We start from the raw sequence: 27,296 nt of genomic DNA, 5'->3' as shown, positions 1-27,296 counted from the left end.
AGAGCTGAGGAAGACAATCTTACTTCATCATTTTGGGACCCCACCCCATTAAAAAGACCACCGACCCATTTCAAAGACGCATGCTTGGTGGCTTTTTGGGCTAATTACCATACGAAGCGGGGAATGGGAGGTATCAGAGCTATGAATATGCATTTGTAGTTTGTGTATTCAATACTTCTGTAGATAAAAGGCCCTGTGATGATCTGTAAATTGCGCGTGTGTTTCTGGGAGCTATCCCGCACGCTGCCCGGCGTCGTAATAAACATACACTTTCTAACTTTAAACTGTTAGAGAGTCTTTGTCCGTCATAGTTGGATATTGGTATTAGATCAATGTCCATAGTTTTTTTAATAAATCACTATCAAGTTCCTTAAGAGTAGTGTCACTTCTTTTTTCTTGGTACACTTGTTCTTAAATGACATGCAAAGATTTCAGAAAGTAAAAGAAGAACATGTAAACACAAATAGAAAATATCACCATCATATTTTCCAAGTTACTTTATTTAGCTCATGTTTACAGATGAAACTGGGTGCCAGGACAGAGACACTGCATCCCACATTATTAGTTATACTCCAGCTTCCAAGGACAAATTTTGTCAGTAGCCTTTAGCAATGTTTGGACCAAAAATACACGGATGTGCAGCTGTCAGCATTTTGTTCCATGTAGAATGCAGCCTCTCTCACAGGTCTTCTGTTTCTGGAACGGTGTTGGATTCTGCAGGCTGAATGAACACCACAGGGATGTTCTCAGACGTCCATCCTTTGGGAGTCCTGTTGAAGGATCTTCTGGCAGCAAGAGGGTTTGCAAGGATCATGAATCTGGGATCGTTTAGCATCAGCATATTGTAATCTGGTACCTTGAATTTAACCAGCTTTGATGCTCTCTCAAAACCACCAAAGGGAGTGGCAACTCTGTAGATATCAAAGAAATAAAAGTTAAATGTGATTTTAAAAAGACTTGGTTTTTTCCCTCCCAGAGGCTGAAAAGAACAGATTTTTGTTCCAATCTCTTGTTTACATTTTCAAGCTCTGGAGAAAAGCCTTCTGTTTGTTTTTCTGGGAAATTCTCTTTCAGATCTGATTAATTTTCCCTTAGATAAATCTCAAAGCCTTTTTTAAAATTCAAATGGATGGAAAAGCCAGAGAGAAAAAGATGTTGCAAGAAAACCCTGTAACTGGTGAGTCACAGTTACTAAAATTACTTTGTTGGTGATAACTTGGTAAGTCTGAAACTGCAGCTCAACACATTCTCTCTAGCAAGTAATTAGTTCAGAAACTTCTCACCCCATTTTCTCCTCTCCTCAGCTGCTTGTTCCTCCCACTACACTGTGTTTCAGCACCATATTGTTGTACCAGTTAGAATGTATGTGGGTTGTGCTATAAACTTGGGTCACTTCTGTGATCTGGGTTAAACAAAGACCCTTCAAAACAAAGGAGCACTTCAAAATCCAAATTATTTCAGCAATCTGTTTTATTTCAGCATGCTCCAACAATTGGAGCAATACAAGTGAAGAGGAGTGGAGCTTAATGAGTGAAGCAGAAAGGAACAGCCAAAGACAACAGGCTCTGGAAGGGAGGGAATGGGTGAGGACTTGATACACCAGCTTCGTTTCTGAAGAAAATGTTTATGTAACTAAACCTCGAAACACTGTTCAGCCAGCATTTTTCATGTTATTTAAATGTAAATCTTCCCTCAGGCAGTAAGCCTGAGAAACTGAAAGATAAGGAATACTAAGCTAGAGCTGACTGTTACATGTATTTGCAAACACTTTAAAGCAACAGTATTTCCAAATACCTCCCCTGATCTTCTGTATATACAGGTTTCAGACTGAGAAAAACCCCTTGAGTTTTCCTGTCACTTCTTCCAGCCACCTTTGTACAAACAAACAGACTATGAATTGTGCTCTGCATTTTGATCAGCTGCATAACTTTGCTGGGATATATTCTGGCCACTGAAGAGTGTCAGATCTTTAAACTGCACAAAGCACCTGACTTCTGCAAAACCAGACATGTAATGACATGGGAAAATGAATTTTTGTTGAAATGGAATTTCACCAGCCTTGGTATATTTGGTGTGTGGTACAGAAAAGCAGATCTGATGGAATATATTTTCAGTGGCCCCAGGTATTACAGCAGAAGCCCAGAGAAAATATTACCAAGTAAAACTAAAAGAGATCCTTTGAAGATCTGTCTAGGATTTTCAGCTGGATAAAACCCCTAAGTTTCGTAGCAAGAATTTAGTACATATACACAAAACTAAGAAATTAGTTCAGAAAAAATGATGCTATGACATAAAAGAGATGGCACTGCTCTGTCATTACATGGATGAGTCACTGCATTTTGGTACGAGCAGCATTTGTTGAAGGGGATGGTGTTAACTCCAAAGCATCAGTCCTGTGAGATATTAAAAATCATGCAAGCTCTGGGCATGCACCCTCACTGGGAGAAGAACACTGCTTTGGATTAAGCTATAAAAATATGTCTCAAATGATGATAAGACAAGAGGCTGCAGCAGCAGCAGCAGCCAGTCCAGGCATTAAACTCTCTTGAGGTCAAAGGAAATTGTTAATTCCAAGTCGGTATCCAGCCTGTGGTATCAGGCTTTTCTTGTGGAGCTGTCTTCTAGGTCACAGTGTCAACATGGATACCGTATGATACTGATTAAAAAATAATTGCTTGGTAATTGGCACAGAGTGAATGTAGTGATCTACATCTCACCGGATAATAAATATCGTTTTAATTGCTGCCCTAATTACGATACACATTCTCACATTGTTGTGATGTTTAATTATAATTGATATGTATATTAAAGAGATAATCAAAATAAACACATTTATAATAGTTGTATAAATTGCAAAACAATTCTGTTGTCTAAAACATCCTCCTTTTAGTACTTATGGGTTTTAAATAGAGCATATTGCTGTATGTAACAGAAACAGGAGGGCTTTCTTTGGAAATCCAAGTATCTTTTGTGGCAAAATACTCCCCTGTATTTGCTATAAAAAGTTTGGCCTCAGACGACTCTGCATTCCTGCCTTATAGGCAGGGGCACATGATGATGGACACAAAGGAGAGTACAGTAATTGGCTAAGAGATGTTGATTTTCCTTTACAGCCGCAGTAAATATATTCTTGTGAGCAGTAACTTGCCTGACAACATGGTGCTGTAATGACCTCTGTTGTGTGCTCATCAGCTGTACTACTTGAGCTCTGATTCATTGCATAGAAGCCTAAATCTCATGCTTAAAAAATTCCAGTAGTCATTGCTCATAACAAGGGTGGAAATGCTGGTTCAGAGCCATAGGAAATAGCACCAGGAAGTGTAACAGATTGTTTAATATTCGCTTTGCATATTCCTAAAAAGTAGGTGCTTGATTTAATAGCAGGCACAATCATATTTCTTTTTAGCTGTCATTTTAACAGGAATTCTTTTTCATTTTTTGCCCTTAATCTTTTTTATTGAACATTATATTGTCTCAACACAGGAGATTGCTTGTACTTAATGATTTGGGAAAGTCTGAAGAAATGTTTTAACTGCATTAGATTAGCACCTTTGGTTACATAATCACAAAAAATGTGAATTTCACATTTTAAAATGGACCATCATTCATAGAACATTTTGCTTACTGTAAATTCTGTGAAAAAAAAATGAGACATAGGAGCAAAGAATTTGACCCTGCAAAATGCTCAGAGAGCTTCACGGGAGCTTAGTGCAAGAGCTAATGCTAATGTTATAGAGGTACTTAGGTGCTAAGGAACTGGCTAAGCACCCAGCTCCCACTAATCTCACATCAGTTCAAGTTAGCACCCAAAATTCCTGTGAGACTCTGGATCTTAGCACTTTATAATAGATTTCAGAATCCATGAATCAAGGAAAACAGAGCCCAGTCCAGATGGACTGAATTCCTGTAGTGCTTTTGAAAGAGTAGACTTTGGGAATTGAGAAAGCTGAGCAATAATGTATCTGGTAGGAGAGGCAGAACTAGTCTGACTTGCTTGTCCTATGTGAGTAAGATGTGCTTTGTATGTTACTCATAATCCTACCTTTGACATTTTATCCAGGTCCAAGAAAGCAGATGGAATAAAGGTACTAATTTGAGTAATATTATAAACTCCTTAACAAATGCAGATTCATGCTGCTTTCCCACAGATCCCACAGATTTCATTACTTGATGCTTCCACACTGGTAAGAGAGACAAGAAATTTTTTCACTAGTAAATGCTTCTTCAATCCTAACAGGAATGAATCTCCAAGAGAAGACAGATGGCATGGTCTGTTCTGCTGCTTTTCTCTGCTAGCACAGATTGGTTTTATCTCTGAGTAGGTGAAAGAGTAGCCTGGTGTGCACAGTGTGTTCAGAGCCCCTCTGAGCCCCACTCCCCTCTGCCCAGTCTGTGCTGTCACAGTGCAAACCCTCCTGACATTTGCTGCCACGGCCCTTCCTCCAGTGACCTGCCAGCACTGCGAGGTCCCTGCAGCTTAAAAATGAATAATGGACTAAAAAAAAAAAAAAAAAGCCTCTATGAATTCCTTATTTGTTTTTTAAAATTCCTTTGTGTTATAAAAATTGCTGCAGGATCCAAAGTCACCTTTTCACTGCTGGGAAAAATCCAGATGCTCTTTAATGCTGAAGATATTTTTAAGCTGAGAATGTGTGCCTGAATTCCAACACATCAGACCTCCCTACCTGCCCAGGTTGTGCAGCTTTTCTAGTTTGTTGTGTAACAAGGAAAGCTGAAAGGAGCCTGAAATAGTTTGTAAAGTCTGAGTGCCACTTCAACAGACACCACTGAATGAACCGGGAAGGATCTCAGGTCCATTTCCCTTGGGAATCCTGTGGCTCACACTTGCTGTTAACCACACCCCTTCCTGACTAATGGTGTCTGTAGCAGTGCTTTGCAGGAGAACAAACACGATGGCACTTTACTGGATGATGAAGCACGATGGAAAGCCTAGATAGATACCCACCCTCGCTGATAACCAAATGATGCCATGATATCACACTTTAATTGTTTAATACAGCACCATTTGCTTTCTCTCCATGACTGCAATTAAAAAGCCAAGGATGCTGTGGGCTCAATGCACAGAATGCCTTAGGATCTAGACACAGAAGTCTGGTTACTGTTCTTTTTTTACTGGCTGTAAAATCCTCTCCAAAAAATGAGTATCTCGAATTTTAATTTTTCAAATTCTCAAATTCTTTTTGAATCTGCTAGAAAATGTAAGTCTGAGTGTAACATGCGACAGCTTTTCTAGGGCCACCAGGCATCCTTTTTTATTGGATATCAGTTTTTTTCCATGAGAAGAAAAATTGTGGTGGACTATGTTTAAATATTTTTGGTTTGAATTTACCAGTTTCACAGTCTGTATCTCGATTTATGTGCCAAATTTTAGGGGTTTTATGGCAGTTGCAAGGGAGACTATTGACTTTTTCTTTATAAGAATTCACTTATGTTCAGAAAACTCAGACTCTGGTGAGACAGAGTTCTGCCATGTCATATGTAGAGAAACTCCATATAGAAAGAAATCCAAATAGTTAGTGTTGTAAAGAGGGCAAGTAACAGAGCACGGGGCCACAGAGACAGCCTTAAAATTCACAAAGACTCCATCAGACACCATGTCAAGACCCAAATCCCTGTTAATGGAGTCTCTGTGCCCTGTCTGATGCTGTCCTTCACAATAATGACTAGCACCTCTTGTGAGAAGGAGAACTGATTCTGTCTCCATGTATTTGTGTCTTCAGCATTTCTTCTTGGTCTCTTTAGGTTATTTTAATTTATGGGTTTTTAGGTTACAATAAGCACAGTACATAAACTGTGCTGTTACTGTTCTGATGTTGGCAGCTGTGGCACATCTCTGACTTGCATTTGCTGTTTTGTCTGCTGAGAAGAGTGTGTCACACAGACTCAGTTATTAACATGGCAGTGTATATTGCTGCTAGGAAATCAGAACTAATGCAGTGTCTTCAGTGCCAATGTTGATGTTGAATTGTGTAATGTTTTAGTCCTTGCACTCATAGCTGAGGTCCACATCAATGTCAGGAACACAAGTGATGTTTGTGGTATTTTTCTCTAAGTTTGTATTGCCATGAACAATTTTGTTTTTCAATAGATTGCTGTCTGACCTTTTGAGAAGGGGTTTTTGTTTGTCTCAGCTGTCTGGAACTCAGCAGGGTTGTCTATTACTTCAGTAAATAAAAATAGTGTAAATGGAATGAAAGAAGGCAAAAGACATGAGTAAGAATTTGCTTTAAGGCTTTAAAAAACCCGTGTTATCCATATAGCTAGAAGTTCTACTGAAAGCCATGATACATTAGTTACTATTTAAATAAAGCAAAGTTTAATCTGTTAATTTGTTGCTGAAGGTTGTCAAAGATATAAAACATGGTATACTGTAATAAAACAGGAAATCTTCTGGCTATTTAGTGTGAGGGATTGACTGTGGGATAAAGTTCATTCCACCATCATTGCCTGAAACAAAGCCATGTGAGCTGTATTAAAACAAGAAGTAGAAATAGAGTACTTTGCATTATACAACTTAGGAACAAAGTTCTAACTGAGACATCTGACTATAGCATACCTACTGAAGTCAACAACAGGCATCCTGAAAGTATTTTGAGGCTCATATTTCCCATTTATTGAGTACACTGAAACAAGTGTTGTTGGAAGAGCCCTTAAAGATGATTTAGTTCCAACCTGCCTGCCGTGGGGAGGGAGACCTTTCACTAGACCAGGTTGCTCAGAACTCCATCCAGCCTGGCCTTGAACACCTCCAGCAATGGGCATCCACAACTTCTCTGGGCACTGGATTCTGATACTTTCTTTCTTTCAACATTTTTAGCAATTTCTCTTCTATTCCTGGTTCTACAGTCTGAATTTCCTTACTTTAGAGATAGACTAATTTGCTCCTTAATGCTCTTGTTTATTGTAATCTCTGTGTGTGGTTCATTTTTATGCTTACACTTGCAAACACAGGTGGTAAGATTTTTAAAGTTGGTGGAAAAATTGTATTTCATAGTAATATTCCTCTGGTCAGTAAAATTAATTCAGTGTTCATTCAGGATTACCTGTTAAAGCTCCTGTAGTCAGGCAGCTCTGGCTTTGCTTCAGGTGTAAAAAGTTTAGGATATAAAGCTTCCAGCAGTTCTGGATCATCCCTAATGGCTTCTATCCAGGGAGACTGGTAATACTTTGGCACAGCAGTAGTGTTGAACTTTTCAGGAGGGATTTCTTTTAGTGGTCCAGAATATCCTGCAATGCGATCAAGGTAAAATGATTATAATGATTCTTTGTGTTTTCTGCTTCCTTGCCACCATCCTGTATAAGCAGAAACTAACACAGCAGAATTGCTCAGTGACTTAGAATGAACAGTTGGGTCAAGTCACTAGGCCACAGCTACACAGAAACAGAGACCTAGTAGGGTAATTTTGTAGTCTTTTAGATACATAACTGGTCCAAAATATTCCAGCTTCTTTTGAGGCTAACTTTATTTTGGCTTTTTATAAATTTGTCTGTATTGTAAGCATTTGTTTGAAACCAGAGAGCACCTACATAGTACTTGGGGTAAATTAAAAAAGATGTTTTAAAAACAGACTGTTGATTAAAAGCAAGATAATTCTACCTTTTTGAGTGAAAATTTCCACAAGTATATCTACATCTAGGTCTTCAAATGAATGCTATTTCAGTCTATAAGCTTAAACCCCTCTGTGGCTTAATATCTGCTCTGACCAGACCTTTTTTGCCTAAAGAAAGGCTTGAAGATTTGGATCATCTCTTAGCAATGGAAATTACCTCTGTTAGCATTGTGTTTGGCCAAAGGATGCACAGAGCCTCAGCAGTCACCAGCAGAGCAGGACTGACCTAGTTTACATGGACTGGAAAAGGTCTGCACAAAACATGCATTGAGTAAATCTGAACAAAGAGTGAATTTGTAAAAACCACGGCCTGTTCATGGATAATTCATAAACAGGAAGAAGGGCTATATCACTGAATAAATTAATTAAAACAAATTAGCCTTCTCTAGTCTTTAAAGAATACAAAATAAGGCCTTCTTGTAACTCACTCCTTTAAATAAAGCCAACAGTACCCCCACAGTTAGAGATTTAAAAAAAAACAGTTTATGCAAGCAGAGGCAAATTCCTTTTAAAGTTTCTCCTCTCTAAAGGGTTCTAGCAAAACTTAGTGGCTTCAGATTTACATTTATGGATAATTGAACTACAATGAATAGCTTGCTGACTGTTGAGCAGGGTGTCCTATATTGGAAACAATGATTTGGCAAAGAAAAATCCGTATATTAATGTAGTTTTAAATCAGAAGATCTCTTTAGCAGTGTTTTTAAGACCTGTATATATAGGAGCAGTCTCTCTTGATATTAAGATATGTTTTCAGTTTAGAAAGGTATATCAGATTTTTCAACAATGAACACAAGTGACTAAGAACATCACTTTACATTTCTGGGAGAAGTTCTGATTAGTTAAATGTGTCTGTTTCTAATATGAGTCCGTTAAATTCTTGTTGAAGATACTGCCTTAAAAACAGTAATTTCTTTGCTGTGAAACGAGACTGAATGTATTGAGTGTCTGCAGACTGAGGCATTACCTGGGGCGATGTTGTCAGGGTGTGGAGGGCTCCGGGGGTCAGGCGTGTTGGGAGGAGTCATTGGGGCGTGCTGGGGGATCCCTTCCACACTGAGGCCATCCATCCTGACACTCGGGATGGGCTCTCCACGCTGCATTCAGACAGAAAGGAACAGCACTTCAGCCATGGCATCCTCTGGGGAGGCTGCAGCAATGCTCCCATTTACTGCCCAGATCTGGTTCTCAGTGCGTACAGTCCTAAAGCACATAGTCCTGCTGTTTGGTAGAGTATTCCCTTTGCACTTAAATTGTCTAAGTAACCAAAAATGAGCATTTTTTCCATCACTAGCCACTAGAAGCTGTTCTGTGCCAGACAGAGCACCCATGCTACCCAAAGGGTCAAGAAATCTGACAAGTTTGAGCCCTTTGAGTTTCAAAGCATTGATTCTTCAAAGCATCTCTTTCACTATCAGTTGAAAACTTGCTACATTTGTTGAACTGCTTTTGTTTGGGATTGTCTTTTCCTTTATTTGTAGTAGAAATAACAACTTCAGTGCAGGTCACTTTCTGGAGATTCATGATACGCTGTTATTTTCCACTCTCCTATTGGGATATCGGTTCTAAGGAAACATCTGAAGGCTTAATCTTGTTGCACAAATATAGAATTAGAGAGAGTCTCATAAGAAGTCAGCATCTTATTTTAGCTATGACACATAGGCTAAAAGGAATTTAAATATAGACTGATTTAGAGTAAGAGTTTCTTGAAGTAGGAAAGCAAACAAATAATACTTGTTTAAACTTGAAACAACAACATAAAAAAAGATCAAGGCAGAATGTTTTCTAGTCATTCCGAAGTATGTTAGAAAGATTAACTTTGGCAGGCAGAATCCTAAAGATGATGCAGACACCACCAGCAGTGCTAAATAGACACTTAAGGGAGGGAACAGGAGCCAGAGGCATTGTTTTTTATGTGTTGGAATGTCATACTGAATAAACCATGTGTACTCTCTGGTTTTGGGGGGAAAAAGTGGACTATAGGGAAATGGATCTGTCAGAGTGTAGCAAAATCATGGGATTGCATACAGAATTCTGACAAGATTGATGGTGTGCTCAGAATTTATCTGTGTAGCTTCTAATACTCAGATGAGGGAAAAATGGGGGGAGAGTATTCATAGATGGGCTTTTAAATAATAGTGTTTAATAATAGCCTTGGGTGCTCAGTGGAGTTACTCAGATTTTTTTATATGGGATTTCTTTTGTGCAGATTTTTTTTTAAAAGGCAGCTTTATTGAAGCTCAAACTTGATCTCATTTTATCCCAGTGTAATTTAACTTCTGTTGAGCAAGTGATCAAAGATGTTGGAAATATCTATACCACATTAAAAAAAAAAAGGGAATTTATTTTTTTATTTGTCTATAGGGTCTCAATTAATAAAATACAATTGGCTCACTTCTTCTTAGCCTCATTCTAGGATTTTGCTTTTCTTTATCCTGAAACTAGAGGTAAATCATACACAATGTGTACCATGGGCACCAAAGCAACCTGATGTAGAATCACTAAGAAGTCATTACAAAATACTCACATTTCTTGGCTTGTTTGCCACGTAATGATAATTTTCATATGTGTATTTATCAGATCTGCGCTGGCGCCGCTTGAAGAGCCTGGCCCCTCTGTTGCTGAGCGTGGACAATTCCTCCACCATGATATCTCTAGGCGTGCTGACCTTTTTCCCAAGGTTCAGGCTGGGTGAGACTGCAATGGAATGGATAAGTACAAACCTCTGATATTCCATGCTCTGCACCTGAAATCCAACAACATGTTTGTGCACATTGAGCTAACACATAGCAGGGTGTCACGTGGTGTTAGTGAAATTAAGCCTTCTTCCAGAACTTTGGAGGAGATTATTGAGCACCACAAACCTGTATTTTCGATGATGAAAAGCACCTCAAGCTCCAAATTAGCTGTTATCAAGATCAGATCTGTAGTGTCCTACTGACTATATTAATAGCAGGCTAGTAAAAAATGGCTTCTGCTGAAACTGGGAACAAAATTCCTTCTGATCCCGAGTTCCCACATCAAACCTTCAGTTCACTTTCTTTGTCCTGCATTGGATAGATAAGAGACAACCCCTTTTAAACATACCTGCCAGTATCTATTAAATACTATTTTTAATAAAGTCCAAAATAAAGCTCAAGGTGTGGAAAATGAGAGTCCTAACAAAGAATTACTACACCTGTCTAGGAATTGTTTCACTTAGGACATTTTGGGTTTTATTCTCTCTAAGAGGAAACTGAAGTACTGGATGCATATTTCTTTATTCAGTATTTGGGGAAAATTTCTTCTATGTCTTTTTTCACATCCTGTGGAATTTGAAAAGAAGAATGCATAGGCAAGGGGAAAGAAAGATCAATCAGGATTATAAACAAAGAATTCTGAATGTCAGAATTCCTATGGTCATCTTCACGGTGGTGTTCTGGAAGCTGGGATGCTGACAGCATCAAGCAATTTATTGCTTAGTGACTGAACTATCATTGAATGTCCTCAACCTGGAGGTAAAACTTAAACCTTAGAATACAGGAACCTAAACACTGAAGAAACAATTTTCTATTTATTTGTTTTTTGCTTAGAACATTGCAGAATTTAAGAAATATGACAATAACAGGACATTCTATGCTTCATATATTCTTATGGTCTCCAGGATTTAAAATTCTGAACTTTGACATGTATTTTAATACATTAAAATGAAATGAGGACAAATTATACGTGTCATAATACGTGTCCTGCTATCAGAGTAAAGCAGACGGGAGGCCCAGTTTAAAATTAACATTACAAGTTAATTAACTGTGGAAGGTACCTAATGCCAAAGTCAATATTGCATGTGAAGGGTTTTGTTTTGAATAAATGGCGCGTTCAGCCTGGCATGTGTCTCCTAGTAACTTTATGTTGGAAAAACAATGTGATGTGCTGATGCTTAGCAAAACTAATGGAGACAGGTATATTAAATATTTAGCTGAAGCTGGATGGACAAAAGTTTTCCACGTAGTAAATCAAACAAGTTGATGGGCCCTGGAGTGCATCATTATTGATCCATTTCTGTCCATACCAATTTCAATTTAATGCTTGCAGTGGATTTCAGTGGAACAAGAGCAAGTTGACATGAGCTGGACTGTGCACTTCTGCTTTAAAAATAGTGTGTGCAAAGAATCCTAACAACCTCCTGTTATTTAAGAGCTGGTTACAAAACAGAGAGTTCTTAACATAGAAGAAAATGACTCAGCTTGCCCAGTGTAGCCCTATCAGTGACTGATAGTGGTGGGATTTTGGCTCTGACATGGACATAACTGTACTGGTTCTTGGCCCATGGCCTGAAATTTAGACCTGAAGTCATATTTCGATTTTATCATCTCTCAAAATGACTGCAGGGGTAGAGACTTCTGGATGGTTTTATGTTGGTAAGAAGTAAATTCACCCCGCAAAATCAGCCACGTTTTCACAGAGAAAAGCTTTTGTTGTTTGCACACAGGAAGGGGAGTGTGAACATCCTCAGAGACTGGGGAGCCAAGGCAACTGCAGAGCTCTGCCCAAAGCACTCGGGATTCTTCTGGGACACTCTGGGTGTTATCTATTTTGGGCCTTGCTGTTCGCTTACACACATACTGTTCTTGTTAATGTTAACTGGAGGCTCCAAGCTACTTTGTAACCCACCCTTGTGTACTATTGTGTGTCCAGGCAGCATCCCAAAATTATAAGTGTAAAGTTCATTTGAATTCCTTGCCAACTAAAATCTAATCATCTGTCTAGCTTTATGATGTGTCTAGGGATAGTTTCAGTGTCAGTGCAGATAGGGTGATGGAGAATGAGAGAAGGAGGACATTTAGGGGACAATAGAAAGAGACCCCTAATGTCATAGATGGACATTGTAAGATAATATTGAAAGTTTAATTCATAGTTTAATCCTTCTCTTAACTTTTTAACTTAATTTCTTTAATTTTTTCCTGCCAAGTCCTTCTTGTCCTGTGGTTAAAATCACAGTGGATTGTATTTAAATATGATTTATATAGTTCTTCCTGCATTCACTACCTTATATTCCTTTAATCCTTCAGTTTACAATCTTCTAAATACCTTAATCTGGACTATAAACTTTAATAATAAACATTAGAATGTGTGTTTGTTTAATATCAGAATTAAGATTTTTTAACTCTGTCAGGAAAGACAGTTAATCATGTAGACACTGAAGAACGCATTTAAGAAGTCATATAGAACTGGACCTGGGATTTAAGTAATGAACTCCAAGGGCTTCCTTCAATGTACATATCTACATCCAAGTTTACCTTTACCAAGTAGTTTTAGGAATGTTCTGATTATTCCAAGTCTGCCAGTGACAAACCAAGTGCTTGAGGAGGTCGCTGTATGCACCCACTGATTTACTCATGCAGTTTCTCTTTGAGACTGTAAGCAGGTTTAAAGTTAGTGTCTATCCCTGCAGCATTTTAGGATGTGTCCACTTCCTCTAAAAAATGGGACAAACTCATGTCCCACAAGCCAACAGCAGAGGTGGACTTTCAGTCTTCACCAGTCTTGCCCAGAGACCAGTGATCTCAGACACTGCCAAAAAACTTGGCTGATTCTGGAGTTTACCAACTGTTTCTGCTATGAATATCTTTTAACAAGGAAGTGGAGAGTCACTATTTGCCTGAAAACGTTGAAATGGAAAGGGTCTGAAATAAAAATGCAGTAGGAATGCTTGCAGCATTCCAGGGTGCTAGGGTTTATGTTACAGAGCCTTCTGTTATTGTGTACCTGTGTTAGCAGTGGAGTCCTCACAGGGCTGGGAGACTGGCTGGAACTTTGATGTGATTGATTACCAGTTGCCTTGACTGTCATTAGGAGTAGTGATTCCAAGCCCAGAAAGACAGCAGTTCACCCTCTAGATCTCAAATTAAGCTCATTGAATTAACAATTCGAGGCAAAACTAAATGTCAAAAATTAGTTGAGCTGAATCTAGCCAATTAAATTCTTCTTGGTTTTTCCAAGGCTTGTTCAGATTTGGGTCTTAAGAACTGGCTTAAACTTTGTTAAGCTTTGGTTATCCTTCTGTTTTCTATCTGGCTTCACGGAGCTTGTGCAGTTACAAATGTCAGTCTCTTATCACATTCATTTCATGGACTTTCATTTTTTTTAACATATCAATATCTCAAGCATCCAAAGGAGAGGCAAAAATAGAATTTTTCTAAGAGCTGGAATTGCCTTCAGTGGCCACATATCACAGCATATCTTGCAGGATAAGCTGCCATAACTATGAGTATGAATCTTGACAGCTAATCTGATAATACGTAAATAATAAAGGGGAAGATTATGTGAGGCAAATGTTAAGCATCAGCACAGATTATCCAAATACACCAGTGGTTTCAAGGGCTGTATGCTACATTTATTAGTACTGCTATGAATAGTAGCAACATTTACCATGTGAAGTGCCTGGTTCCAAACAAACATATGAAATACTTTTTTTTTTTTTTTTTTTTTTCCTTCTTTTGCCCTGAAGAGCTTACAGCCTATTTCAGGCACATGTAGTGCTTGGGTTTACAGTACCAAAAAGAAAAATGGGTTGTAATGAAATCTGGAAGGACAGACTGACTTTCAGATTTGAGTGCGTGTTCAGTGGAGAATGGAAATAAGAAAGAGGTTTTTGCTTAGGAATAGAAGCTTCAGAAAAAAACCTCTGGAAATATCAGGAGTAGGACCAGGCAAACTTGTAGCTTCTTGTTCTAAAAATTCTTAAGTCTCTCATCCTACTCTTCATGCATTCACAATTGTCATGGAGTGAGTGCAGAAACCATACACAAGTTCTTTGAAACAAAAGCCCACTGAGAAGATTTTCAAAACTAGAATTCAATGTTCAGTATTTCATCCCATGAAAGTGATGTAACTTTCATAAATTCTAAATATTAATGCAGCTCCCTGTGATTGCAGTGAGCCTTGTGGGGTGCTTATCACTTTTAGAAAATGGATCTTTTATGAAGATGGTAAAAAAAGGCTTCATGGGCAGGATTGGAAGGCTCTCCAAAAGCATCCAGCACATGCCTAATAAAAGCCAAGCAGATTTGTGTTCCCAACAGACTTAATCACTTCTTAAGGTGTCATGCTAGAAGAATAACTTCAAGAACCTGTTTTAGAAAATCAAACAACCTTCCAATAAGTGCCTGCATTTTCATCAGTGCAACTACAGAGAAGTAAAATTGCTGTCAAATAAGATTAATTGGTGACTGTGCTTTAGAGAGAATGCCAAATGCTAGTAAAATGTGTTAGTTACAAAGACAAGATTTGAGAAGAACAGAGATGTAAGCATTTGTTTCAAAAATTTTTATCATTTATATAAAAAGCAGTGTGAAACAGAGAAAAAAAAAAAAAGAGGGTACAGATCATTATGTTTCTTAGATGATAGCCTTTTAAAGTGAAATGAAGTCATGTTATTAACCCCAAATAATGTTCTGAAAGGCTATCCTAGCAGAATGTATATCAGCTGTTAGAGTACTTCATTCCTCCGCAGCAGTTGTTCATCTGAAAATAGCTTTCAGATGAAAAGAGGCAACTACAAAAGGATTAGTTACCATAGGCAGCATGATACTCCCACAAGATTATTTATGGCAAAACACCCAGAGACAAAGCTGTAAGAGAGTTAAACTCTATGATTAAAAAAATGTATTAGGGAGAGCTGGAGGACATTGCATATGCAGTAAGCTGGGTTCAGTGCTATACCATTTCTGTGTATTTCATCCATAATGGCTGATGCTTGCTCTTTCCTCTCTTTGGCCATGGCAGAATCTGATAACATTGTGACTTTCTGACACGATTTTTCCTCGCTGCAAAAAAAACAACATATTTTTATATTGTTGAGCCAGCTCACACAGTTTGGCCAACTTTCCTTTCCAACAGCCTCTTTAGAATGGCTAAACAGTGAAGCTAGGGGTTTCTGACTGAGAAATACTGCACTGCAAAATGCACTGGCAGTTTGTTCTTGCAGACAGATGTTAGGACATGTTTTGATGGATAGAAGATTCAAAGGAATGGACTTTGAGTTGGTTACATAAATTCTTCCGCAAAAAATCAGTGTCAGTGATATAGGCCTTCTGACATCTACTCATTACAAGATGTAAACTCCTAAGTAATTTTAATTTACATCTTGGTTCATGTTTTCAGCAACGTTACATTTTGAAATTTCTTAATCTAATAAAGAATCTGAGGAATGAAACCAGTTCCTCTGGCATCTTTAAAGAAGGTGGATTTCTGATTAAGTAAAAATATAAACATCTTTTAAGCTGCAGAGTCAAGAGGTTACATAAATGTCTTGTATATGACAGTTTGTAGGACAGACAATGTCAAAACATTTCAGGAAACAATACACTTACCCTACTGTTTTGTTGTGAAGATAAAAAGCGATGTCAACTCTTTAGCTGAGGCTTCAGAAGTTAGTTATGTATGGGGATGACCTGCCTGGTCCTGGATGGTTTGTACCCCTTGTGCTGGGATCTGCATGGTACCTAGTACTGAGACAAACTGGGGGGCTGATCCTCTCCAAAGGGGTTGGCATCCAGCTGACATCAACCAGTTATATATAGACTCAAACACTCCAGCCACTCATATCTTCCTGGCAAAAGAAGAGAACAGAAAAGATTCAACTGCGCCCACAACAAAGACAGGGTATATCCCTTCCAGAACTTATTGAAAATTTGATGGAATGCCCATCTCACACTTGCACAGGTCGTCTCTTCATCTTCTCCTCACCTCTGAGGATTATAATCTGTGTGTTATAACCAGCAAGGAGACGTTTATAAATAAGGTGTTAAGTGTATAGATAGGCAAGACTATAGCGGATGAGAATGGCACGGGTTAATCCTTCAGTGAAAGATGAAACCCTACTTGTGGAGGGGCTGATGGCTAAAGTCAGTGGCAGATGGCTGAGATACAGAGCCTGCTCTGGAAAAGAAATGAGATTTTCTTCAGCATTATACGTGCTGGGGAGTAAATTGCTCAACAAGCACGTGCCTCGCAAAAACAAAATCCCTTCACTTTCTTTGAGCATTAGGGATAAAAAACCCCTCAGCAGTTTGAAGTTCACTAATATCCTGCCTTCCAGGATAGTGTTGTGTCAGTTTATCAAAGAAATGTGTGGTTTGTAGAGCACAGATATTTCAAAACAATTTTGGACAGAATAAAACAGTGGCAGAAGGGAACATTCCCCCCCCTTACCCTCCTGTCTGAATTCAGCTGATGAATTTTGGGGCAATAAAAGCAAGGCAAAGTTCCTGTGTTTCTGATTTGGATTTGAGTTTGTTCTAGGAAGTTCCTTTTTGTTATGGAAAATGATGGTCTTATTTGGCTTGGAGGATTGATCAGAAAATTGCATTTACCCTGATATGACAGGAGAAAGGAATTCTGACTGCAAACAGAATCTGGAGAGTAACAAAACAAACCAACACAATGTTCAGACCTTTCGCAGCAAGAAGCACTTTGAGACAGGTAAAATGTATGTGCCTGATCCAATGTCCTGAAAGTCTGCCTTTCCAACTGAAAAATTGCATTATTTTTCCCTCAAGGTTTCTATTCCCTTTGCTTAGCTTTGCAAAACATATTTCTGAGATCCTGGCCATCTCTGCCCCAAAGAAATGTTCCTTTTAATCCTCACCATCAGAATTGATCTCCTGCTATTGCTGATTTTTTTTCTGGCTTTTGTGCCTGGATCAGAAACTTAACAGTACTGACAAACACAGTCACAGTCTTGGTTGAATCTTACCTATTCAACTAACAACTTCAAATAGTCTCAGTGTTTCACCACCAGCCTGTCAAATGGGATTGAAGGGAAGAATTTAAATGCTAAAATAGCCTGACGAATGGGGGAGGGAGCTTGGAACTTAGATGCAATTCAGTAAAGCCATATCCAAAAGCAATTATAAGGTGGGCATTCACCTGATTGACACTGACTTAAATGTTTAATCCAGGAGGAAATATCAAGAGGCATCCCAAATGGGATAGTCTCATGTTTAGTCTATTCCAATTCCCATTGACTAATTATTTGATGCAATAAAAAGTACATTGATTTTGTTTTGAAGTTGAGCACTAAAAAACTTTGTAGAGTGACTATCCTAGAATTTAATTTACTACTTACTAGAGTGAAAATTTTGCCTTGAGCTGAAGTAGAAATAAGCCTGTCATTGCAGCTGAAATAAAGAATGTGTATCTGTCATGACTGCAAAACTAGAACTGTTTCTGTTCAATGCTGCTTTCTTTTATGATGCTCAAAGAGGTTCAGGGCACCAAAAATACACCAAATCACTGAAACATCATTCATTTATTCATGTGACTAGCAGAATATCCATCATTATTAGTAAAAGCTATGGCAGGTGAAAGAACAACAGTACCATGTGACATCATCACAAAAATTAAACCCTGCACATCAAGAAGAACTACTTTATTAGTGGCAAACTAGGATGTTTAGTCAGCCTGGTAACAAAGCAATATCTTCCTGTCTTCTTCATTTAGGGTATTTTTATTTAGCCAAGGAAGACTTTTCCTTTGGGTCTGGTCTTTTCCAGCACCTTGTGGGTTCTTTCCCACCACACTGCTTCCTCTGAATTGCATAATTGACCAGAAAGGACACCCAGGCTGGCAAGTGGAAAAAGCCTGAACTATTTTTCCCTCATTTTCTCTCCTTTTCCATCCTTTGCTTCTCCTCTCCTTTCAGGCAACTTAAATGCTCAATAAAGCCTCAGTTCTTAACAGGTGCTTAAATTCAATCTGAGACTGTGACTGCCATGTCTGCCTAACTTCATGCCATGAATTTAAATCAATGAACTATTCAGGCTGTTAACGTACGTGTGGTGTATAATACACAATATGAGCAATATCTGTAAAAAGGGGTTATAATTACTAGACAATGGCAAAGTTGCTGTTCAATTAATGATGAAGCTGATGTTTCTGTATTCTGTGTCCATCTATGCTTCAGACAGCAATTTACAGGCATAACTTACTGTAAAATACCTGGCTGGAGCCAAGTAATAAGTTAGGTAGACATAAAGTACCAACAGTTGCTTTTAGAAATTAACCTGGTCCTTTTTTTGGAGATAAACTGCCATCAGTTGTTTTTTTCAAATGAAACTGGCCCCCATAGATCTAAATGTGCTTATATTCTTGTTTTCACTTAAATTCTGAACCTAGGCCTCCTACATGAGTTGCAAATGAGACCAAGTGCTATTGTTGTCATAAATTTCCATGAAACAAATCTTGCAGTCTGACTGAGGCAGTACAGGGTTCCCCATTTCTGCTTCTGAAGTCAAATACGTTTGAGTGGAAAAGCCTCTCACTGTAGAGTTATCTGGAATATCCCTCTCTGCCTGTGAAAAGTGTGGGAAAAACCTTTTTTTTTAAAATATGTCCAGTTGGAATTTTTGCTTAGGGAACTTTTTTTCTTTTTCAGATGAAAAATGAAGTATTTTCATTTCAATTATATACTTCATTGCTACTTTCTCTGTAGCTCCATTGAGCAGACTGGCCAAGGATCATTGCATTTGAGATACTGATGTATTCAATAAAGTAAAATAAAGAATTTGATAGGTTTTTTAAATTATTGTTACTGTCATCTTTTTGTTCAGGATCCAAAGAATATTATTTTTTCTGGGATCCATAGGAAGACATTCTAAGATTTAGTATATGATTTAGTAATCTCATTATCCTCAAGCTTTTTAAAACAAATGGGATGGTTTATTTTGTAGGATTTACATCAGACCCAGTAGCAATTCACATAAATGCCTGAGAAAAAAAAGCCCCCTTTTACCTGCATTGTCAGAAGAAGACCTAAAGGAGGATGACAGATTAATATTGCCCTTGCTCTCAGGCTGACAGGCTGGTTTAATTATCTTAGTTGTTGAATAATACTTCTCACTGAAATTCATGGTTCAATAGGTACAACTCATTGGAGACTCTCGTCTGTGTTTGATTGAAGGTAAATAATCAATAAAAACAAGGAGCATTTCTTCAGTGGCATTTTTTTCCGTGCTGTGGGATCTTTCTGCATTTAGTACAGACACATTGGAAATACATTTTCTGTGCAGAGGTGGGGATGGAGCTTAATTTTTGGGGGCACAGTATTGCCCCCACCCTCCCTGAGAGTGGGAAACTGCCTCAGCAGCCCAGGGCTGGGATAGTGGGGTGGCTCTGGCTGGAATTCAGCCTACAAGGACAACAGATACGGGGTGACTACTCAAGGTTTATTACTTACAGTTGTCTGACACTTCCATGCTTCATTTCCAGTTGAAATAGGCATTTTAAGAAAACAAAAAGCTGACAGCCTGATTTAATCCCCAGGGCTAAGGCCATAAGCACCAGCCTGTGCTGTCAAAGACTTAATCAGAGCCAGCAGCTGGCCAGGGAGCTTTATTTCAGTGCGTGCATGTTCTGATGGTCACTGGTTGAAAACTCCTTCATTTCTGTGGGTGGTCCACTGCACTGTTAGCCTGACTTCCTCTTTGGAGTTGTTTTTTTCTTCCATCAAAAGGATACAGGTCTTCTCTCTGCTTGCATCAACATTGCAGTCTGATGTTGTGTCACCAGCATGGAGAGTGCCCGAGTAAAGGGCTCTTAAAGAGAAGGTCCTTTCTTTTTAAATATTGCAGGGCATGCACATCTTTCTGGCAGATTGATGCTTGTTTGGAGATAAACCCTTTTCGTACTGCATTCAATTCCAAATTCTTTCTCCATACCTAGAGAATCTATTTAGATGCCTTCACCACAGGATTTGGATACCTGAGAATTTTATTTTGTTGTTTCTGATGTGGAGCTGTGGTTTTAAAAGGAAGCATTCCAAACGAAATAGGAGTTCAAAGAAAAGACTGACTATTCTGCCAAGTTGTTGAACTTCTGTTTGCTGGGTAGTGCCAAACATCAAACTGGCAGAGTATTTGGAGGATTTTGTTTTTGAAGGCGAAGGGGGAAATTTTAGTCCAAAACACATTTCATAATGGTTAAAGTACGTAGCATGTTTTTAAAGTATTTGAAAATGCAGATCCGAGGCAAACCTCACTGTATATCTGATTTTTATGAACTCCATTGATACTATCAGATCAGTGGGTTAGTTTAATATTTATTTTCCTAACTTTATATTGACAAATCCAGCCATCCAGAATGAAGAGCCATCTTCCGGACAATGGTTCGTAAAGAATGTGTTGTTTTAACTGTAGTGTGGGGAAAGTACATAATAACTTTTGTCAGGCATGTGCTGCAGATATCTTTGAATTTTGTGAAAACAAGCTACTGGAAGACCCAGGTTCTTATGAATGCAGGAGCTGGAAAAACAAAACAAAACAAAACAAAACAAAACAAAACAAAACAAAAAAACACCCACTTTAAAATTTGAGATTAAGTTCTGGCATATTAACAGCATTGCTGTTCCTGACTCAGGGAAAAAACCAACCAACCAAACAAACAAAAACCAAAACCACAAAAACTTGCTGCCTTCATATATATTGAATTTTTTACTCTCTGTTAAGGCAGCTAGAAGCTTGGCTTGTGATGCTGGCAGTACTTATGATGCAAGTATCTTGTTGATCTGACTTCTATAAACTAGGTGGTTTGAAACTAACTCAGAGAAGACAAGAGGCTTTTGTTATGAGCAGGTTGAGTTCTTTCATATGTGGTTTGTAGTTTATATATTTGTTTTTAAGTCAGGACAGTGTGAACTCTTCAAAATAAACAAAGAAGAGAGCAAAATTCTGCCACTTAAAATCAGCCTTAAAATGGTCAACACTGGTAAATAAAGCTGAAAATAATGGGGGTGAGGGGAAATAATTTTTAGTTTAAAGAAAAATAAACTCCTGATCCTACCAGTTCAATTTTATGTGTATTTGGCCCACTGATCACCAGGGATTGCAGCTCCAAAGCAAGACTGGACTAATTGAAGTGTGAGTTCAAGAATTCTTCAATAGAAGAATGGTATGAAAGAGAAAATGAAAGGCTTTGAAACAAATTTGAACAGCAAGAAGATTATTTGGACTATTTTTTTCACATCCAAACATGAGTACTATGAAGCCCTGTGATTGTTAAGTATGGTTTATATAGCTTTTCATGCTGAAATAATTTTAAAGTAAACATCAGTTTCCCAAGCTGAGAACACCATGTGAGTGTAAAGGCACAGAAGTTGAGATGGACTTCTGGCTAAGTAGGAACACTGTTGTGCACACACAGGAACTGTGCTGGCAGGAAATAATCAATAAAATAGCCCAAGAAGGAATCAGCTGGCCAAGTGTTTTCATAGGAAAAAACTGGCAGGAAAATACCCTTATATTTAAAAAGAAAAAAAACCCAACCAAAAACAGTACAAATAAGGTGTAAGAGCTTACTTTGGTGTTTCCCATTTTTTTTCCACACTTGAGAAAGAGAAAAGTTATCAACATTTAGTTGAAAAACAGGTGTTCTGGCTGCCAGCCCTGCTGTGAAAATATTTCTGTGGCTGATACAATACCTTATGGTAACCACTGCCCTCAGCAAGGAGCGCTCTGCAGCAGGGTTAACACAGTACCTGTTTTATTGCTGGCCTATTTCAGTCCTTTTAAACATTTTTTCCTGAAGCAGATCTATTAAAGAAGCATTTTCCAATATTATTTCAGTTTCTTCCTCCATTGTTTCATCCTCTGTACGTTTATCATCTTGCCTGGGACTTCTGCATAGAACTTTAGTGGACTTCTGGTTTGACAATCAATGTCAAGATTCCTTTAGAATCTCAGGTTTCATTTATCACTTGCTCTAATTCTTTCCCCCGACTGATAAACTTACTGGGATGTGAACTTATTCAACGTGTATTTTCTGTTCTCCAGAAAGGACAACCTGCCCTCCTGCATAATAACAAACTTCATATAAAGAGTAATTGTATCCAGAGATCACCATCCTCTGAAGTAGGCTTGTTTTGGTTTTCTTTTTGCTTTTGGTTTATTCATGTTCCAGGCAGATTCTTTTTGCCTAAGTGAAGAATACAATCTAACATAGCTTCTAATTACTTATTTTGCAAGGCTTTAGATGCTACAGCAGTCATTTTATTATAATCACTAGGTGATAAACATTCTTCTGTTTTCTATTGAGGAAAGTAGCTCCCACAGCCTGGAAGCCTCTGTCCATGCTTCCATGATGGAGAAAGGATAAAGAGACACGTGTCCTTGAAGAGTGGCAGCCTGCAGCAGAAGGGACATGGATAATTTTTCATTCTTCCCTTAGGTCACTGTGTAGGCCATAATAGAAGTTTGAAGGCTGGCCCCAGTGCCCCATAGACTGGAGCTAAAAATCCTGTTGATGCAGACATGTGCACAAGTGCCTAATCCCGTTTCACAAGGAAACTAGAGAAATGTTGTGATACTGCTGTGCTGCCCTGAGTAAAAATTTGTGAACATGCCTTCTAATCCCTTGAACAGAAGTGAGTCTGTCCTGGAAACTTCAGCACTGTTCCAAGAGAAGTGTCATCCTAGGTAACAGTGGTTTCTTTCCAAGACACTTGTTCCTCTGGGTACAGTTGCTATTTGTAAGTGATTCAGACTAATGTCTCACAATCTGCAGGAACCCTCAGTCCTCGCACAGGGCAGCTGTGTTAACCTTGCTTTATCTTCAGGGCTTTGGGGCAAGGCAGCTCTTGTACTCATTGGTGCCGCTGAGTTTTAGGCCTACACGTCACAGGGATGATACTGTTCTTTTTGAGACAAGAATATGTCATGCAGTGGACACTCTCGTGTTGGGTGTAGCAGTTTTTGATGCACATTTCACCATAAATTAGAATAAATCAGGGGGAATGGATTTGTGATTTAAAGCAGCTGAAGTTTCCCTCAGTGGCAAAGCTCATGTTCACTCCAGAGGTGGCAAGTCATGTCTCCTTTCAGAGAGATGAAGCATATTTCAGTCAGTACACATTACATAACTTGTCCCACATTTCTTTCTCTTTTTAGTATCCTAGTGTTATGAAAAATTACATTCCCATTAATCATTATAGCCACTCATATTTTTCTGTGCAAATAAATCACTGTCCTCTGCCCTTCCTGCACAGGAACATATTTAAATCAAAGCAAGGATACGTCCATGATTGGTTCAGGCAAGGGAGTGTCAGCTAATGTGGCTTTGCTGCTGCAGAAGAATGAAAGCAGGATTTGTCTCTGCACTCAGAGGATTGCAATGCTCTGTGGTGGTGTCACTGGCCAAATAAGATTTCCCCTTGAGCACATGCAGGGCTTGTTTGAGCGTCAGTGTACTCAATGTGCATGTAAACTGCGTGTACTCAATGCAGGGGGATCTGCAGCTGGGTCCCGAGGGGAGCATTGAACCTGCTGCCTGTTTTATTCTTCCTGCATCTGGAAACATTTGGGCTGGAAAAGCTAGAAAGCATCTAATCTACTGGGAGAAACCAGCATGCCTCTAAATTCCATTGTCACCAGCTTTATTGAGACTGTTTTTAGCAAGCATTTAAATCTAGGTGTCCAGAACTGCACATGCAGCACCATATTCAGGCTACAGAGCTGGGGGCTGATTTTAAGACATGATGGGCATTTAGCCATTTACTGTTTTCAGAGCTCAGGGCTTCTGAAAAAGTAATTTTTATTTACATGCTTTGAACATGAATTTAGGGACTTACCTTATCCAGCCGTATAAATATAGAGGCTAGGTTATTTTCAGACTTCACAATGTGCTACTGGGCAAAAGGACTTTTGAAGCAGAGATTGCTGGTTACCAAACCACAAATTCAGACCAACACTTTTCGGTAACTGTTTCTCTTTATTCAGCATATGCGAAGACTTAGAGAGTAAGTTAAAGGCTGGTTGTAGATGATGCTCAGGGAACAGATCCTCTATTGGGAGGTCAGTTTTCTCCAGAAGAGATCTGAGGACAATTCACCCTTAGGACAGACCGAGTTTTCTTTTAACGTATATGTAAGATGTTAATTCTGTATTAGTTGTATAAGGAAAACTGGTTCCTTATTTGGCTTCTGAAGAGAGAGAAGTTTACTTTGGTCTTTTGGAAGAGCATATGCTATATTTTGGAAAATTAAAATACAGCACAAAAAAGACAGTAATTTTAGTTCAAAATGAATCAGTTCCATTCAGACAATTGAGTACTTAAGAATCAGCTTTTCTGTTTACCTATTCAATTTTTTCTGAGAAATGAAACCCTTACATAGTGAAGGTAGCAGAAATAAAAAAAAAAAGTAATCCAAATAAACTCTGGTCATCTTCAGCTGACTATCATGTGACCAAAGCAAGGGATGTTCCCCTTGCAAACATGCACTATTTGCTGACCTTATAGGCACTGAGTGTCATTTACCAACCAGGCTTGTGAGGCAGGGACACCTGGATGTGTTTTAGAAGCTTTTAGATATTATTTGTTTAATAAAGTTGCAGAATGTTTTTTTTATTAGCAAGGGGATAGTTCTAAAGCTGTAAATCTGCCTCTGGCATTTGTGAAGGTTCTTCTCTAGGTGTTTTTCACAGGCAGACTCAGGATTAGCAGGGAAGATGTAGGGTGTATTTCTGTTGTGGTTTTTTCCCAATTATCAGAAATGAGGTGTAGACCTCACTTCTGAGATTATAGTCTGGCTGAATTTGTTTTCTGTTTGGTGTTTTCCTTATCAAAGAAGGTTTGGAGTCTCTCACTTGTCACTGAGGAAAAAGAAAGGTCTTTGCCCACCACCAAAGTGATCTCCTTGTGGAAAAAATCCAGCTTGGAAAAAATGTAACACCATTGTCACCATTGAAACAACACCAACTATCAATTTGATTTGGGGGCATTTTTTTCCCCTGTCTCACATGTAAGGAACTAATTTCTGCACTCAGCAGTGCAAATTGTCAGCAGCCATCCTAAGTGAATTTTCCCTAAATGGTACGGATGATGTTCCTGTTCTGCTTTGTGGCCTTTCCAGTGTTTGGGTATTTTCTGGTGATCCCATTAACTTTGAAGTTAAATAGAACATTTCATGGCTGAAATGTAGGAAGCCTGGAGTAGAGCAGATTTATTTTTTCTTGTAAGTTAACACAAAAGTGGTGAATTAGAAGTATCATTTCTTTGTTGCTGTGTCATCAAGATGTGTCATCAAGACGTGTCATGACCTTGCCTTTCAAAAATTTGAACACTGTTCCCAAACCCATTTAAAAAGCTCTGCTATTCAGTGCAACTGAATGCAGCATCATTAACTTAAGCAAGTATAAATTTTAAAACTGTCACATATCACAGTTGCATTATACTCCCAAATACACCTGTCAATTTGATCCTTTTAAGTGCAAAATATTGCAGTAGTTTTCACTGTGTGGAGCACATCTACTGTACTACTATGCACATGTTTCAGGGATAGTATCTGAGTTTGTGATTAATTCTTGGCATTTTTCCCTTTTTTATTACTTTAGCTAATATTGGAGTCATGCAGAAAAGATCAGTGAGCAGGTTGCCCCAGAAAGAATGTATTTTACAGGGTACTTGGAATATACAATCAAAATACAATAGGTTGGATACTATTCTTTACCAAGTCTGATCAATGGTGTTGGAAGTAATACTGGCTGGGTTATACCATCATCAGTCTGCCCCTTTAATTTTTTTAAAGTAAAAAGTAACTTGCTCCATCCAAATAATTGTCAACTCACAAAACTCTTAAATATGAAAGAAACAAGGCCAAATTTTGATCCATATTTCCATCTTTGCAAGAAGAATTATTTTAAAGTGGGAGAAGGAATATTTCACTCCTGAAATGTGCTGTATTTTCTCTTAAGGCTCTTGCTCCTGTTTCTTTCCTCACAGATTCACTGTGTTTAGAGGCATTCCATGACTAATGGGCTTGCTAGACGATTAACAGAAAACAAAACTCCTACGATCTCATATTTTCCACTTTGAGTCCAGCCATGCCATAGATATTTTCCATTCTTACTCTTGATATTCTACAGATGTGGAATTAAAACTCCTGGCACTGTATGGGAATGCATTGTGGGATTGTACATGTGTGTTTTACTCTCCTGAGTAATTCCTCCATGACTTGAGCTGCCCTGAATGTGGGCATTGTGCCCTGTGGGGTTACACTTGCTGTACCAACCCTTTTATGTGCCTTAATTCAGATAAAGCTTATCTGTCAAATCAAACAGAAGCTGCCAGCATTTGCAGCTTAATTGTTTTTCTGAATTCCTCTTTTGCTCAGAACAGTGAACAGAACTAAAAGAAACAAGAAACTATTGTTGGCAAAGGTCTAGAATTGTCTTTATAATTCCATCCCCCTCAAAAAACACACTGCAAGAGTAAAAGTCATTGGTGCAGGACTTTTTGAAGAGTAACACTTCCCAGAAACGTGGACTCCCTTTCATCCAAACTCTGACAGAAGCCATTCATCAGTGTTATTGCACTAGGAAAAAAAGATATATATAATATATTATGTACACATTTAACTACAAAGGCTGAAGTTTTTTTTTCCTAGGGAAATATTTATCTTTATGCTGTTATTTAGAACAAATAGCCATGCTCTGGAGCAAATAGGAAAGAATGTATGGGTGATTAGGGATGACAGATCTAATGTTTTTGCTTTTCCCCCTGAACTGTATTTACTCCTACAATTTAAATTAAACAGCTCTTTAATACTGTCATTCAAGTGGAGGATGACTTGGGCCTGTGTGGCAAGGAAGCTGGAAATACCAAAGCCTGCGTGACTTTTGACTGTGCACATAATGCATT

General features: G+C 38.5%; 1 protein-coding gene across 1 annotated transcript; it reads right to left on the bottom strand.

Annotated features, from left to right (window-relative positions):
• Positions 1-495: 495 nt before the first annotated feature.
• Positions 496-16,112, bottom strand: MYOZ2 (myozenin 2). Its single transcript, XM_083862376.1, has 6 exons — positions 15,980-16,112; positions 15,330-15,433; positions 10,156-10,325; positions 8,596-8,725; positions 7,065-7,248; positions 496-911 (listed from the first exon to the last, which is right to left on the bottom strand). Exons 2-6 carry the CDS (start codon positions 15,403-15,405, stop codon positions 680-682), a joined length of 792 nt encoding a protein of 263 aa, XP_083718502.1. The 5' UTR covers positions 15,406-15,433; positions 15,980-16,112; the 3' UTR covers positions 496-679.
• Positions 16,113-27,296: the final 11,184 nt, after the last annotated feature.

The sequence above is a fragment of the Zosterops lateralis genome, assembly GCF_965231275.1.
Source record: "Zosterops lateralis genome assembly, chromosome: 5".
NCBI classification, from domain to species: Eukaryota; Metazoa; Chordata; class Aves; order Passeriformes; family Zosteropidae; genus Zosterops; species Zosterops lateralis.
This window is presented reverse-complemented; position numbering and strand designations above follow the sequence as displayed.